Source organism: Bombus terrestris, chromosome 14 (assembly GCF_910591885.1).
Source record: "Bombus terrestris chromosome 14, iyBomTerr1.2, whole genome shotgun sequence".
Classification (NCBI taxonomy): domain Eukaryota; kingdom Metazoa; phylum Arthropoda; class Insecta; order Hymenoptera; family Apidae; genus Bombus; species Bombus terrestris.
The window spans coordinates 6,535,418-6,550,216 of record NC_063282.1 but is presented as its reverse complement, the minus strand read 5'-3'; the positions used below and the strand labels follow the sequence as shown (position 1 = coordinate 6,550,216).

Below are 14,799 nucleotides of genomic sequence, written 5' to 3'. Positions count from 1 at the left end.
TAATTTATATTTTTGAATGAACACCATTATGACCCAATATTCCGAACTTTAATAATAGAACCAACGTTCTAGCAGTGAAGACATTTTGGAACTCTGTTTTTTGCATGTTATGTGAACAAGTAACGCAGTTATTACCTTCCACGTAATTTAATGCTGCAACACGCGAATTCAAAATGTATTTATATTACATTATTACAGAAAGTAGTCTCGAAAGGTTGCAGAAATTATTCAATTGATATAACCTTCAAAAATGGAATATTTAAACTTAATCAAAGAGACAGAAGTAAAAGTCGTAGGAAATTTCATCAAAATTTTCAATTTCAACCCCATACAACGTTACCCTCGCAATCGCAAATTGTCATTGCGGGTGCAGGAACAGTGGCTAATTCTGTTGCTTACCACCTTGTCAATAATGGGTGGAATGATGTACTTGTTCTGGAACAAAACAGGTATATGTACATTTACATCAAATGAAACAATTAATGAATGCTAGAACAGTGAATAACAAATCTTTAATTTTTAAGATAACACTATAACCTTTTTTGTTTACATTATATATTTGTATCACTAAAATTAAAAAGGCTATTAATTTAAGAAACTATTAAAGTTATCAATATCTATAATGTACAATAATTAAAAAATGTTATGTCACAGGATTGGAAGCGGAACATCTTATTTTGGTTCCGGCACACTTGGTCTTTTCAAACCAATATCACATAGGAATCTAATATCCTACAGCATTAAGTTGTATCAACAATTACAAGAAATGGGATACGACATAGGTTTAAAGCAATGTGGCAGTATATACTTAGCTCAAACCAAAGACAGAATGATAGCTTTGAAGAGAAGAATGGCTTATAATATACCCACAGGTTTAAATTGTGAAGTAAGATTTCTCAACCAGATTTTGAAATTGAAACATGAAAGCAATTTTTAATAAGCTATAAATACATTAGATTTTAGGAAAAGATCAATTAAAACGATTATATCCATATTTGCATACTGAAGACCTTGAAGGTGCACTTTGGGTTCCTGAAGATGCAGTAGCTAATTGTAGTGCAATTTGTGATGTTCTAGCCAAATTGGCAATGATTGGAGGAGCAAAGTACATTGAAAATTGTTATGTACAGGAAGTTCACACTGAAAATCGAGCTATAAAAAGTGTGAAAACTGACCGTGGAGTAGTTTCTTGTGAATATTTTGTTAATTGTGCAGGAATGGTAATATCACTTTAGGGATGTGAAATAATTTTTATGTTATTTCTTATACAAGTTTTCAAATTATAGTGGGCACGAGAATTAGGATTAAAATGTAATCCACCAGTTAGAATCCCAGCATATCCTGCAGAACATTTTTATGCAATTATTCCTCCGTTTCCACTTAATACAAATATGGCTTTACCATGCATACGTGATTTCGATTCATACTCATATATGAGGGAGTGGCAAAGTCTTTAACATATTAGCGCATTATATGAAGTTTAATAAGCTATAGAATAAATAACTGAATGGATAAATTTGCAGGAGGTTTATTAATTGGATGGTTTGAACCAGAATCAAAGCCTGCATTCGAGAATGGTGTTGTTCCAATAAAAGATTGGAAAAACCATCTTACAGTTAATACTTCATACTGGAAACCTTTATGGGATAAAGTAGTACATAGATTACCACTCTTAAAAGGTATACAACCAAATGTATATAATTGTCCAGATAACTTTACACCAGATGGTAAATGGATACTAGGAGAAAGTCCAGAAGTAAAGAATTATTTTGTTGCTGTTGGCATGAACGGAAGTTCGTTACAAGGTAAAAAATAACAGATGTTAAATCTTTGATACTACTAAAGTCATATTTCTTTAGGGGCAGGAGGAATAGGCAAAGAAGTTGCTGAATGCCTAATAAATGGTGAATCTACACAAGAAATACTTCCTTTTAATGTACAAAGATTTCTAGATTTACATAGCAGTAAAAGATATTTACAACAAAGAACAAAGGAAATTGTTGGGAGAAATTATGCAATTTTGTATCCTCATCAGTGTGAGTATAAATATGCTCGAAACCTACGTTGTTCACCTCTATATTCTGTACTTGAAGAAAGAGGTGCAATTTTTGGCGTCAAAATGGCTTATGAACGTCCACTTTACTTTGATTCAACTTATAAAAGTAAGCAATTAATTATTTAATTCTTATTTACATCTTGTTATATTTAATGATACAATCACATTCGCAAGTAAAAAGTAATTTTTATTAATAGAAGGGCAAAAAAAACCAGTTATGCCACCAGGCAGTTTTTATAAACCAAAGTTTTTTGATTTTATGACAGAGGAATTTCTAGCATGCAAAGAAGGAGTGGGAATAATAGATATGAGTTCATTTTCGAAAATCGAAATTAAAGTAAGTATTTAAAATATAAAATATTTTGCACATAATTATTTACATATTTGCAGTCTAGCCGTTGGGAAGTTGTCAACTATCTTCAGCAATTATGTTCTAATGATATAAATATTCCAATTGGTAGTATAGTGCATACAGGAATGCAAAATGAAAGAGGAGGGTATGAAAATGATTGTATCTTAGTAAGACAGGCTGAAAATAGTTATTTTATGGTTTCACCTACGTCACAACAAACACGTATCTACCAACGGATGTCTAGGTAATAAAAGTAATAGAAATTAAAAATAATGTTTACTGTAATTGTGTAAAAGTTATCTGTTTATTGCGCAGACATTTACCAGCTGATCTTTCAGTGGGTCTTAATGATGTAACATCAAAATATACTGTTATTAATTTAGTAGGACCAAAAGCAACAGGACTACTTTCAGAACTTTCCAATTCTGACATTAATCTCTCTCCTTTTACATATAAGGTAATCAGCTTATATCGATTTCTGGTATATATTTCAGCGGCGATAGATAGATTTATAACGTTCATGTATATTAATTTTATATTCTTAATAGAATGTAAATGTAGCCTATGCTTCTGATGTAATGGTAATGTCATTTACGCATACTGGTGAATCTGGTTATTGCTTATATATACCATCAGAATACGCACTTCACGTATACTCCAGATTAATGGAAGTAGGTAAAGATTATGGAGTACGAGATGTAGGTGTACTCACACAACGTTTCATGCGAATAGAAAGATTTATTCCATTTTGGGCTGAAGAATTGACACCATTTGTTACACCATATGAAGCTGGAAGTGGATACAATGTAAGATTAGATGTAAGTAGGTATATGGTAATAGAATTTTTTTTGTTCCAAGACTATTAAAGTTAAATCTGAATTTCTGATGACTTCTATCATACAAAGGCACAACAGCTTAAACATCCTGATTAATTATGATAATTTGTTGCAACAGAAAGAATATTTTATTGGCAAATTTGCTTTGCAACGTCAAAAAGAACAAGGCGTATCAAAACGATTAGTATTATTTATTGTTAATGAATTAGATATTAATAAGGATGTATGGCCATGGGGTGGCGAGCCTATTTATCGAAATAATGAATTTGTAGGAACTATTACATCAGCCGGGTAAATACTTCATACGATTAAAGATAAAATATGTTTTACTATATCAAATTATTAATAATAATAACTTTATAGATACGGTTTCGCTACAGAGAAACATATAGGTCTTGGTTTTATCAGTTATCCAAAATCAGGACATATACAAATTAATGCAAATACTGTTACAACAGACTTTATAATGGATCCTAAAGCTCGTTACGAAATTGATATCGCTGGTACTAGATTTCCTATTAAACCACACATTCGTCCACTACCCATACCGGCGCTGAGTAGTAAATTGAACAAAAAATATATTCCTACGCCTATTGTATCATATTAAAGCGACGTTCTTCAGTGATAATATTTTATTTCCTCCTATTATGTGATTGAGACTTTAGTCATTGTAATTGTAAATTATGAAATAAATCTTAATTTTTTAAAGACTATTTTCCCTAGGAGTTTAAGCATATTCATGTGAAAACATTTAAACTATGTAATGTATATTGCATCTTAATTAAATATTTATCATTATTTAAACCATTCTTTAAAATTGTCCTATATATATTCATATTTTGTAAAAATATTTATATTTTATATATACTATTGGCATATTAATTCGATGCAATTTGGATATTTATAATTCAATAATTATTAATTAATAAAATATCAATAATAGTGCAAAAATTACTATGATTTGTAGTGTAAAAATATGTATACAATACTATATCTGCTGCTTTATAGTTGTATTAAATTAATATACATTTAAATGAATTTATTTATAGCAGATACATTTATACAAAGTTTAAAAGGCCATTTAACAATTTGAACTGTGCTACTTTTCAAAATATGTTATACATATATACATGAAAATAACAACCAAATTTTATGAAGCAATTGTAATATCTTACAATTTAATCTTTTGAACAAAAAGTTTATACAATAAATGTTCTCATAGGTATTTTTCACTGTTAGTAGAAATTATATGTATATAATTTACCAGCATTTATAACTATGTATGTATATCATATACTTGTCCAATATAATTTATTTTTTACTGTAACAGTAGAGTATATTGGCTAGCATAAATGCAAGTATTTAAGATACTTGCTATTACTTATGATTCTTCTTTGTATATTGATAAAAAAAATCTTTATACTGTAATAAGGAAAATGACTACTATGAACTTCATCACCATGTTAATCATTTTAACAGTGCATAAAAATACCACAATATTAACATTAGAATAGTTGTATGATATTGAATCTGAAAAATGTATTCATGTACACTGTTATCTCTTTCAACAATACATACTTCATTTTAGCTATCAGTTTTTTACAAAAATTCATTTTTACAAATATATTGATACCACCTTTATGATGCCCATGCTTCTAACTCTTTCAAATCTTCATCCTCTTCTGGTTTGGCTTCTATAAATATTAACAATATTTTTAGTTTAAAAATAAATTATTTTCTAATAATAAACCAAAAAAATATTAAAATTATTACTTGTGCGAGTCCTAGTTGGGGCAATTGGAATAGCAGTAGCTGGAACACTTGGTAGTTCATCAGTAGATTCAATACCAAGCAATTCTTTATCAAGTTGTTCTTGTTCAAGCTCTTCCAATTCTTTTTCTAGTTCTTCATCATCTACATCATTTCCAAATGCTACAGGATTGGAAATTGCATCAGAAATCTCTCTTGCTACATCTTGTTGTTCAGCTATGTCATCCATCATATCATGTACTTGATCAACATCCCTAAACAAAGAAAATAACGTTTAAATAATCTGCATGAATCATCTAACTAATGATATCACAAAATTGAATTTCTTACATATGTTGATGGACAGATTTTAATGCATCTGCTGCATTTTTCATTGTAGTAAGTACAGCAGTATTGGTATTTGCACATTCTAGTGCTTCCCTTTGACTTTCAATCGTGGTAAGTGTACCATCAATTTGTTGTAACTGTTTTTCATAACGTTTCTTTCTTTTAAGGGCTTGGATTGCAGCTGTAAATTATGTTTCCTTGTTAACATATTCATCCTAGAGTTACTAGCTAGTACATGGATGTGTATGTTGATGCTAATTTATAAATATTTTTGCAGATGTAATTAACAAAATACACAAACAAAAATTTGTTTCATATAGTAAATATTATAATGAATACTATATTTTTAATACACACACTCACATTCTAATTATTAGTTACTCAGTGTGGATGTCTTGTACAATGTTATCGTTGCTTATTACTTAAAAAGCTATATTCTTAGTTTAACAAACTTATAGGTAAAGTAGTATTTTTAAAGTACCAATTAATAGTTACAATATCCAACCATAAGTTAACGCACAGTCAACACACAGCAGAGAAACGTCACAATGACAAACGACCTTAATCATTGAAAGCTGTTTGCAAGTGGTTATCAAATAAAGAATATCATTCGTAAATACCTCGTTTGTTTTTCGTTCCATTCTTCTTAGCAGTTTGAATTTCAAGCTCTATTTTACTTTCGAGAAAATCCTGCTTTTTTATCAACATATCCTCCGTCTCGCGCAATTTTTGTATCGCTTCGGCTGTCGACATAGACACCGGTTCCTTTTTACCACCGAATACTTTACTAAAGAAACTCATTGTCTTAATAAGTTCTACTCCAAATTTAAATTATAATTACAATCTTCAGCACGATAAACACACCAAACACCTTCTGTAAAATCAACAGAACATGACACTAACCAAATACTATCGCCATATTTTCTTTAGGCATTGATATACATACGTCATGACTCATCGCTCATCTAGTTACTATGAAATTTGATTTCGTTCAATTTATCAAAACTCAGGAATATTCCAATATTTTATTTCTAGAATTTATTTTTTACACTTATAATAATAAATATAAAAGAACTGACTAAATATTGTTACATATATTAATATATTTAAAATATATATATTCAAATATCGAGACAATGAAGATTTAATTTGAGTTGAAATTTTAGGTATCATTTTAAAAAATTACACATCAAATTCTTGACACAAATATAGGATTTTAAATATTCTACTATTTTAAAAAATATACAAAATTATTCGTTATATACAAAAATTAATCGAATTAATGGATGTATTTACATGACACCTTGTCGGCATAATTATCGCAGTATAATAGAGTTCCAAAAGAGAAATAACTAACTATAATTATCGCGATTTTAACATTGTGTACGCGACTATATTTGTTTTATATATATATGTAAAAGCTTAGAATTAGTCATACCTAATCGTGACATACTTGATTAATAAAATACAAAATATTTTGTAGTATTTTGCTGTTTTTCTTATTTGTCATATCTACTATAACTTATAAATTATTAATCTATAAATAATCTCTTCAAATGGACAGCAGTCTGAGAAATGTAAGTATACATTATAAAGAACAATATTGCTATCATTTACGTATATTTTGAAAATTACAGATACTTCGAAATTGTTTCTTCGCATTTGAGTTGTCTATCATTTCATAAGAACATGTAATTGATATTTTTTCAAATTCTTTTTAATTCTAAACGTTTTTTTATAATGAGAAATACATGAAAAAATAAATATCTGATTTTTTCAAATGACATTCAATTAATATCGAAAATTTATCATATTATCATATCATCAAATTATTAAAAATTATATAATATTGTAAAGTTACTTTTCGTAGTAAAAACTTTTATCTCATGAATTTTCAGAAACATTTAACTGGTGGGGAAACCACCCAAAGACACTTAGCAGAAGCTTTGTATAGAACACAGACTGAAAATAAAATGCTACCAGGATTTGATCCTAATCGAGATGATGTTGAATATTACCGTGTTCAACAGGATATCGATTGTGATGAAGTATATCCAGGAATATATATTGGTGATGCGTGAGTATTTCAATGTTTTATGTATTCATGTTTATCAAAAATTAATTTATGTTCAATATTTTATAGTGCCACAGCAAAAAACAAGAAATACCTTAAAATATTGGGTATAACACATTTGCTTAATGCTGCTGAAGGAAAAAGATTTGGACTTGTAAACACCGATAAGAATTATTATTCTGATACAACAATAAAATATCTTGGCTTACCACTTATTGATTTGTGCACAACAGACATTAGCAAGTACTTTTACATTATTGCAGATTTTATCGATGAAGCTGTTTCAACTGGAGGTAATGAAATAATAATTTAATAATGAAAGAAACAGAAAAATTACAATAGATCGTTTAAAATTGGACTTTCTTCCTATTAGGTAAAGCTTTTGTTCATTGTGTGTTAGGAATCTCACGTAGCGCAACGTGCGTATTAGCATATTTAATGATTAAAAAAGGAATGCTAGCCACAGATGCAATTCGAACAGTCCGCAAAAATCGTTTTATTCAACCAAATAGTGGTTTTCTTCACCAATTAGCACAGTTAGATAATCAATTACGAAGACAACGATCTTAAATGAATACAGCTTTGATAAAGTTACAAAGTTCACTAACAATATATACTGCAGTGAATTTGATAGATATATGTATATTGTATATAAATAATTGTATATAAAAACTGAGTAAACATGATCAAAATGTATGATTAGATTAGATTGATACATTATTAATCAACATTAGGCGCAAAATTCACAATTAATTATTTCAAAATCAAATATTACAAATATATACATGTTATGAGATAGCAATCACATAACTCATATTACGCCTCACGATATAAAGTATTATATATACAATATTATCGCTTCTCACAATTCATTGTTGGTGAATTGTATTATTTAATAAATTATAATACTGATATTGTAAAAACTTTGGTTGTAAAAACTTTTACTAAAAATAGTAACGATAAAGGAAAATATTAATATCTTGACTTCATATCATTGTTTTTAACTATTATTAGTATTTTTTTTTATCATTACTATTTTTAGTAGAAGTTTTTAGATATTTATATGTATATCGTATTATTATATTATATATCGTATAAAAACTATTATTACTATACTAATATTATATTAATAAAACTGTTAATTTACTACACGTGGACGTTTGGAATGAGACTCTGCAGGTGTAAACGAACGTCTCGAAGAGCCTATTTCATTTTCTGTATCCTGTGGACCACTACGTTTTCTTGCCTTTGGAGATAATTGTTTTAAGCATTCCATATCATTAAATACAACTTGTGCGCCTCCTCCACTAGTGGGTATTATATCTCCCTAACATAATAATAATACATTTGATACATATATAACTACATAATTCTTTTCAATTCCTTTTAAGTGTAATTACCTTGAATAACTTTGTCTCAAGTTCACCATCAGTATCGTGTTCTTGCGCAATAAGACAATACCTAGATGCACCGTCTGTAATTTCCTTTGGATCTGTAAGTCGCGTAACGCTACGTCTTCTACGCATTAAAGGTTGAAGAACAGTTCCAACAGGAACAAGCGCTCCAGGTCTGTGATCAATCCACTTATCCGCGCTTTGCGAACGCCTGTACCTTGGATTTGCAACACCCGCTTTATCCTATGAGCACATATCATTAAACTATATTTTCGAAAGTAAATTACGTAATGTAAGATAAACTGACCCTTCGTGATCGACCCTCTGTTGTTTTTGGGGTTGCTTCTGCACAGTTAATAGTAGGTACAACACAATCTTTAGAAACACTAGGTACGTTGTCATCAACTAAAATTTGTTTTACTAATCTTAATTTATCCTCTTTTTCTTTCATTTGATTCTAAAAAGAGAGAAAAAATTAAACAATGAATTTATACATATGTTATATTTACTTCATTACCTGTAAGTGTTCACGTTGTTGACGTAACTTTATTTCCAATTCTTTATTCATTTTATCAGTTTCTACCTGCATTTTAGTGTTGTACTTTTGTTTCACTCTTTGCTTATCTATTAAACGTTGATTTAGTGCCATGTTTCTATCTTTTAACTATAAAATAATAGTAGTAAAATATATGTCATCATTTAAATAAAAAAAGAAATGTATTCGTTAACTACCTCTTGCTGTAAGCTGCGGATTGTATCATTTGCATTGTTCAATTTTCGGAGCAAGCTATCAATTTGTTCTTCAGTCTTACATAAATGACCCTCTAATGCAGAAACCTACAGCAAAAGCAAATTATTTTATATGTACTTCCGTAATCAGTAAAATGTTATTACCTTCTTTTTTTGTTGTGAATTAGCGGCTTTCAGAGACGCATTTTCAATCTTTAAATTCATATATTCTTGTTCCATTGTCATTATCTTCTTCCTAAGATCGTTTTCTGTAACAATCATGTAACAGTCATGAAGATATTACGCATAATTTAAGTTTGGTTAAAAATTAAGCTATATTCTTACGTTTTTGCTGTAAATCAGTACATAGTAAATTCCGTTTGTTAATACGCTGTTCTAAAAAATGCATCAAATTACTAATTATTTGATCATTGCGTGGAGAAGTAATTTCCAATTCAGGAAATGGCCCACCTAAACTGAATTAAAATAAAATTACATAAGTTTGAAGAAAGAATAAAGAAAACATATAATACTTACCTATACACTAAACCCACATCAACTTCTAAATCTTCAGCTTCAGGATGGCCTTCTTTTTGCAACTTACTACGTGCCTCCTTAAACAACTATTAAAAATAGTTTTTATTATGCACGTATTTTCAAATTATTTTCATTGTTATTCTTTCATTACTCATCTCACCTTATTTGCCTGTCTTCTTCCAGGTGTAAAACCAAGATCTATTTTCGTAATCGTTGGTTTAGCTACTTGGACTTCTTGAGTCATTTCGGCAAATTTCATTACTTGCTGTAAAACATGAATAAATTAATTTATTTTCTTTCATATATTTACATTTTATATTATTGATTTCTTACAATTGTTTCATCATAATCATCTGTTCTTGGATTAACACAAACAATCATTCTAACTTGTCCTTCTCCATCAAAATAATTTTTAAATAAATGGGTGAGTTTTGAATCTCTGTAGGGTACTATTTTATTTGTACCCTGAAGTTGATTTTCTCTTAAAATTTCCAAACATGATCGTAGCGTCATCAAAGAATTATTAATATTTCCTAAATCAAAATGAATGGATATGAAAATATATTATAGTATAATTACAAGATTCACATCTAAAGTATAATAACCTGCTTCTCTTAATCGTTGACCTGTGTTTTTAGTCCTATTAGTTCTTTCGCTACCAGCTAAATCTACTAGGGATAGCTGAGTGATACATACCACCCGTTTATCTTGTATAATTTGTTCACCTTCACCATCTAAGGGTGCCTAGAAAAAGAAAATACTATCTTGTTTGTGAATTTCAATTAAATGAGATGCAAAATAATTAAAAACATTACTTGTACAAGACGAATAGTGAAGACACTATGTGATCTACTTGATTCTGCATTAAGCGCAGTATGTGCAACTCTTCGTCTTCTCTGTCCACGCTGAAATACCTCAAATGCTTCTTCTGAACTTTTTACTTCAATTTCTGTTACAGCATGCACATACATATTCTTATTACCATCTTCTCTAACTATTTTACTCTGTAATACCCTAAAAGTTATTTCTCAGTATTAAAATATTATGAAATTAAGAATATTTGAATTGTGGAAGTAATAATACTATACTTGTTTCTAATATCCTCATCCTCTAATAAATCATATACACTGTTATTATAAATTTCAACATATGTAACAAATACAGCATAGACATTGTCTTGATCCACTTGTATTGTTTGTGATTCATCTATGTCACGAACAATCATTGGATTACTCTCACTATCACTCTCTACTTTTCTCCTGTGAAAACCATCAATTATTAATAAAGCCATTTACATTATATAAAGCATATCACATATTCTTGTACTTACACCTTGCCTGATTTTCCATTTCTCTGTAACATAAGTCCAGCATGAAGTTCATTTTGTCTATCAAGCATTGCATCAGCTTCACCTTGTATATCAAAACCGTTTAATTTATCTGGTTTAAAAATAAATTTTTTGGTCTGATAATTAGCAATACTGTTAAACAGAACATCAAGACAACGAGGCATTATGCCTGCATCCTGTGTTTCACCAGTCATAGTATATGTTTTACCACTTCCTGTTACTCCATAGGTGAATAAAAGGCTATTTCTACCTCGAATAACATTTTCAACTAATGGGAGAGCAACTATATTAAAAATTTCTTTTTGCGTTGCATCTGGTGAAAATACACGACTAAATGTTGTTTGAATTTCCTTGTTGCTAGAGTTACGAAAATTCATTGCTGATTCTGGTGGTGTAATAATTACAGTTGTATCAGATATAAGCTTCATACAAGAAACATCAGCTGGATGTTGCATTGGCTTTAAACGACAATAAACTTGAACAGGATCCTTGGATACCACATTATTACCTCTTGGACGGTTTGGTGGCTTACGAGCTGAACCTGGCGGTTTCACGCGTCTAAAATATTAACATATCACGAATAGCTTCAATTATTCTACATTACAAAATAACTTTAATAGTACCAAATAATTAATTAATAACAAATAATTAAATTTTACACTAAAAGATTATAGAAAGTAGTAGTCATAAAATATTGAAAATAGCTAAATTTTATTTGATTTCATTTATAAACTGATTAAGAAATAATAAAACTTACGCAGATTTCATCTTTCGTAACTATAAATATTACTTGATATTTAATTATTTTAAAACTTATGACAATATCATGTGAAGAATATATACCAAAGACAATATTTGATAAATGCCACCGAAAACCGAAAACCGTTGTTCTGATTCGGTGTTTAAAATTCAAATCTAGTTACAAAATGAACTAAAGTAATGAAGTGCTACCAATATTTATACCAAAAAAAACTATACATAATAGCACTACTTTAAGTACAACTTAACTCGTTAAAGTATAAAAACAGGGTATTATATTTATACTATATAAAGTATAAAGTATGAAAAAATTTTTATTTCGTAATTAAGTACTATTAGAGATTACCATGGACATAGGACCGGCATATACATAAAGACTGAGCATAAACCTTTATGGTCTGTTCGACAAGACAAGACAGTAAACATAAAAAAATTTCATTGCTACAAATGCAACTATTAGTTGCCGATTAATAAAACTCGAATAATACTTCTGTTTTCTGCCTCATCTCATTGGGAGATTATACTTCCACTGGGAGGTGTAAAACCATTTCCGGGAGCAGATAACACGGGCAAGTAGTACTTTGGAGTCAGATCGATGATTGGTTGTAATTGCGCAAGCGCAATCTTATTTTCATTGAGTAAGAGCAGTAAGGAAATTTCCTCTCTAGTAAAAGTAAATTAGTGTAATGGGTACATTTATACATGACAGTAAATCGTTACGTTATAGTCATGATACTAAATGTTAGAAGTTGGAATAGTACTTTCTGTTACTGCTTCTCTCCCTTTTAAAGAAAAAAGTCAAGACTTTTGTTGTCTTCAAACTAGATGCAACAGGTTAACTGGTTTACTTTTTCTTTTTGACATACATCACTAAGTCAAGTTTGATATGAACATGATCCCCGCACCCCGAAAGTGGTTTCACGCCACACGCCTGCTCATGAAATTCATGCTAGACTAGTAACACTCAAATGTTACTAGTCAGAAGTCACAGAGAAAAATTTCCTTTCTGACACTGTTATATACATATAATAAATGCATTATATTATTATACAAATACTAATGGCAAATAAAATGTCTTCATTGTATAATATATATATATATTCAATAAATAGTATAAAATAAAAACAAATAGAAAATTTTATTTCTTATTAGAGAATTTATTTGTTATATTTATACAAAGACATGAATTATTCCACATTATTTCTTAGCCTTCTTGTCTTTAGCAACTTTAGTTACTTCATCTGGATTTTCTGCTGCATCTTTCACACGTTTTGCGCGAATACCTACTAGTCTGGCATCAGCCCTAGCTTTACGGAGAGTTACATATGCAGAGAACTTTCTTTCTTCCTCAGAAATGACACGGGCCTTAGCTTTAGCAGGTGCTTGGTGTCTCACTGGCATGATTTCACCTTTAACTTGAGTGGCAACTTTCATTTCTTCTTCAGTAGCATCACCTACTTTAGGCTATTTTCATAAAAAGCATTAGAATGTAGTCTTTCTTTAATAGTTTTAAATTTACTATATTTTACTTACTCTCTTTTCATTCAATGGGAAGAGAATCAATTTGGATTTATATTCTTTCAGTCTTTGAGCATTCGTTTGCAAAGACTCAACTGATTTGTTACGTCTTCTAGGATCTACAGCAATTCCAATAGTCCTAGCAAATCTTTTATTTAAACCACTAGCCTTCAGTTCTTCTAAGGTAAAACCTTTGCCTGCCCTAACTTTTGTGTGGTAACGGAATGTTGGGCAATGAACAATAGGCCTCAGAAGCTTCACAGGTCTTAAATTTAAATAAAATACTATTGAAGTTCATTTGCATAAATGGACAACAGAAATAAAAATGAAATAAACATATGCTATTTACCTTGGTGCAACAGCACGAGCTTTCTTTACGCGACTTTGTTTACGACGAAATTTTCTAGCTGGTTGGTTAAACCAAGTTTTAACAAATCTTTGCCAATCTTTATGGAAATGCCCATTAGGGATCATATTATTTCTCTTACCCATGGTTGAACTGAAACAAAAATACTAAATTATATACAATTTGTATCTTAAAAGATTCGTAAAAATACACTTTATAAAGTTAAGATTAGTATAATAGGTTAGAAACGGTATTATTACTAAGTATAAACAAAACATTAAATTTCTTTCATAAATAAACTTTTTGTAACTTTAATATCACTTTATAATACTCATATAATTATTATGAACACATCTTACTATTAGAAAAGGTATATCATTAATTGAAATTAAAACATATGAGACAAAGATAACCTGATTAATGTCAAAATATTTCTTTACTTGTTATATTATAAAATTACAATCATATTATTTAATTACACTTAAAAACATAAATAACAACAATTTTCTATTATTTTGAGAAGTATTATTTCAAGATGTTAAGATTTTAATTGGATTTCAAACTTAAAAGATTACTCACGAACTTGTTTACAAGGCATAGACCGGAAAAAGAATCAGCACCACCAAGCGGAAGTTTTAGCTTCCAGCAAAGCAAAATTTACTAAATGACGTTTTAAATTACATTATTTTATGATAAAATCATATTTTAAAAATATTATTTGTTTATAAATATCGCTCCGCTTTACATATAATT

At 29.3% G+C, this 14,799-nt stretch overlaps 5 protein-coding genes across 10 annotated transcripts; 2 read left to right on the top strand and 3 right to left on the bottom strand.

The window, feature by feature from the left end:
• The first annotated feature begins 3 nt into the window (after nucleotides 1-3).
• On the top strand, nucleotides 4-3,957 carry LOC105666474 (pyruvate dehydrogenase phosphatase regulatory subunit, mitochondrial). 2 transcript variants are annotated; one of them, XM_048411999.1, is made up of 12 exons: nucleotides 4-449; nucleotides 655-886; nucleotides 957-1,220; nucleotides 1,287-1,449; nucleotides 1,524-1,805; nucleotides 1,860-2,162; nucleotides 2,323-2,393; nucleotides 2,447-2,652; nucleotides 2,724-2,865; nucleotides 2,957-3,226; nucleotides 3,363-3,535; nucleotides 3,608-3,957. In XM_048411999.1, exons 1-12 carry the CDS (start codon nucleotides 151-153, stop codon nucleotides 3,849-3,851), a joined length of 2,649 nt encoding a protein of 882 aa, XP_048267956.1. In that variant the 5' UTR covers nucleotides 4-150; the 3' UTR covers nucleotides 3,852-3,957. The 2 variants fall into 2 exon arrangements, with proteins under 2 accessions (XP_048267956.1, XP_012171680.2); XM_012316290.3 differs by having other exon boundaries at nucleotides 2,254-2,393.
• On the bottom strand, nucleotides 113-6,287 carry LOC100651541 (charged multivesicular body protein 4b). Of its 2 annotated transcripts, none has more exons than XM_003400690.4 (5): nucleotides 5,962-6,287; nucleotides 5,345-5,522; nucleotides 5,018-5,268; nucleotides 4,881-4,938; nucleotides 113-435 (listed from the first exon to the last, which is right to left on the bottom strand). In XM_003400690.4, the coding sequence occupies exons 1-4, from the start codon at nucleotides 6,140-6,142 to the stop codon at nucleotides 4,883-4,885; spliced, it is 666 nt and encodes a 221-aa protein (XP_003400738.1). In that variant the 5' UTR covers nucleotides 6,143-6,287; the 3' UTR covers nucleotides 113-435; nucleotides 4,881-4,882. The 2 variants fall into 2 exon arrangements, with proteins under 2 accessions (XP_003400738.1, XP_012171685.1); XM_012316295.3 differs by lacking the exon at nucleotides 113-435 and adding an exon at nucleotides 3,127-3,197.
• A 271-nt stretch (nucleotides 6,288-6,558) lies between these two features.
• On the top strand, nucleotides 6,559-8,722 carry LOC100643827 (dual specificity protein phosphatase 3). The gene is made up of 4 exons (XM_003400710.4): nucleotides 6,559-6,918; nucleotides 7,240-7,418; nucleotides 7,485-7,708; nucleotides 7,789-8,722. The coding sequence occupies exons 1-4, from the start codon at nucleotides 6,898-6,900 to the stop codon at nucleotides 7,983-7,985; spliced, it is 621 nt and encodes a 206-aa protein (XP_003400758.1). The 5' UTR covers nucleotides 6,559-6,897; the 3' UTR covers nucleotides 7,986-8,722.
• On the bottom strand, nucleotides 7,883-13,086 carry LOC100648340 (kinesin-like protein KIF23). 3 transcript variants are annotated; one of them, XM_012316286.3, is made up of 16 exons: nucleotides 12,944-13,086; nucleotides 12,529-12,846; nucleotides 11,406-11,981; nucleotides 11,164-11,334; nucleotides 10,891-11,089; nucleotides 10,681-10,819; nucleotides 10,409-10,608; nucleotides 10,236-10,340; nucleotides 10,076-10,161; nucleotides 9,884-10,014; nucleotides 9,704-9,807; nucleotides 9,542-9,646; nucleotides 9,327-9,473; nucleotides 9,117-9,266; nucleotides 8,816-9,052; nucleotides 7,883-8,742 (listed from the first exon to the last, which is right to left on the bottom strand). In XM_012316286.3, exons 3-16 carry the CDS (start codon nucleotides 11,876-11,878, stop codon nucleotides 8,554-8,556), a joined length of 2,436 nt encoding a protein of 811 aa, XP_012171676.1. In that variant the 5' UTR covers nucleotides 11,879-11,981; nucleotides 12,529-12,846; nucleotides 12,944-13,086; the 3' UTR covers nucleotides 7,883-8,553. The 3 variants fall into 3 exon arrangements, with proteins under 3 accessions (XP_012171676.1, XP_048267958.1, XP_003400869.1); XM_048412001.1 differs by having other exon boundaries at nucleotides 12,671-12,846; XM_003400821.4 differs by lacking the exons at nucleotides 12,529-12,846; nucleotides 12,944-13,086 and adding an exon at nucleotides 12,181-12,443.
• Nucleotides 13,087-13,318: 232 nt separating this feature from the next.
• On the bottom strand, nucleotides 13,319-14,775 carry LOC100631077 (ribosomal protein L13). Of its 2 annotated transcripts, none has more exons than XM_012316284.3 (4): nucleotides 14,626-14,775; nucleotides 14,050-14,199; nucleotides 13,716-13,965; nucleotides 13,319-13,646 (listed from the first exon to the last, which is right to left on the bottom strand). In XM_012316284.3, exons 2-4 carry the CDS (start codon nucleotides 14,190-14,192, stop codon nucleotides 13,380-13,382), a joined length of 660 nt encoding a protein of 219 aa, XP_012171674.1. In that variant the 5' UTR covers nucleotides 14,193-14,199; nucleotides 14,626-14,775; the 3' UTR covers nucleotides 13,319-13,379. The 2 variants fall into 2 exon arrangements, with proteins under 2 accessions (XP_012171674.1, XP_048267966.1); XM_048412009.1 differs by having other exon boundaries at nucleotides 14,406-14,629.
• Nucleotides 14,776-14,799: the final 24 nt, after the last annotated feature.

Excerpts from the sequence above, each read along its gene's own strand:
- LOC105666474 (XM_012316290.3), top strand. The coding sequence starts at position 151 with ATGCTGCAACACGCGAATTCAAAATGTATTTATATTACATTATTACAG. Across the intron at positions 2,866-2,956 it reads TCTCTCCTTTTACATATAAG|AATGTAAATGTAGCCTATGC; the intron begins GTAATCAGCTTA and ends TATTCTTAATAG. Across the intron at positions 3,227-3,362 it reads GATACAATGTAAGATTAGAT|AAAGAATATTTTATTGGCAA; the intron begins GTAAGTAGGTAT and ends TTGTTGCAACAG.
- LOC100651541 (XM_003400690.4), bottom strand. The coding sequence starts at position 6,142 with ATGAGTTTCTTTAGTAAAGTATTCGGTGGTAAAAAGGAACCGGTGTCT. Across the intron at positions 5,523-5,961 it reads TGGAACGAAAAACAAACGAG|CTGCAATCCAAGCCCTTAAA; the intron begins GTATTTACGAAT and ends CATAATTTACAG. Across the intron at positions 5,269-5,344 it reads AAATCTGTCCATCAACATAT|GGATGTTGATCAAGTACATG; the intron begins GTAAGAAATTCA and ends TTCTTTGTTTAG.
- LOC100643827 (XM_003400710.4), top strand. The coding sequence starts at position 6,898 with ATGGACAGCAGTCTGAGAAAT. Across the intron at positions 6,919-7,239 it reads TGGACAGCAGTCTGAGAAAT|AAACATTTAACTGGTGGGGA; the intron begins GTAAGTATACAT and ends ATGAATTTTCAG. Across the intron at positions 7,709-7,788 it reads TGAAGCTGTTTCAACTGGAG|GTAAAGCTTTTGTTCATTGT; the intron begins GTAATGAAATAA and ends TCTTCCTATTAG.
- LOC100648340 (XM_003400821.4), bottom strand. Across the intron at positions 11,090-11,163 it reads GATGAGGATATTAGAAACAA|GGTATTACAGAGTAAAATAG; the intron begins GTATAGTATTAT and ends AATAACTTTTAG. Across the intron at positions 10,820-10,890 it reads TCACTATTCGTCTTGTACAA|GCACCCTTAGATGGTGAAGG; the intron begins GTAATGTTTTTA and ends TTCTTTTTCTAG.
- LOC100631077 (XM_012316284.3), bottom strand. The coding sequence starts at position 14,192 with ATGGGTAAGAGAAATAATATGATCCCTAATGGGCATTTCCATAAAGAT. Across the intron at positions 13,966-14,049 it reads GCTCGTGCTGTTGCACCAAG|ACCTGTGAAGCTTCTGAGGC; the intron begins GTAAATAGCATA and ends TTTAAATTTAAG. Across the intron at positions 13,647-13,715 it reads TCCCATTGAATGAAAAGAGA|CCTAAAGTAGGTGATGCTAC; the intron begins GTAAGTAAAATA and ends TTATGAAAATAG.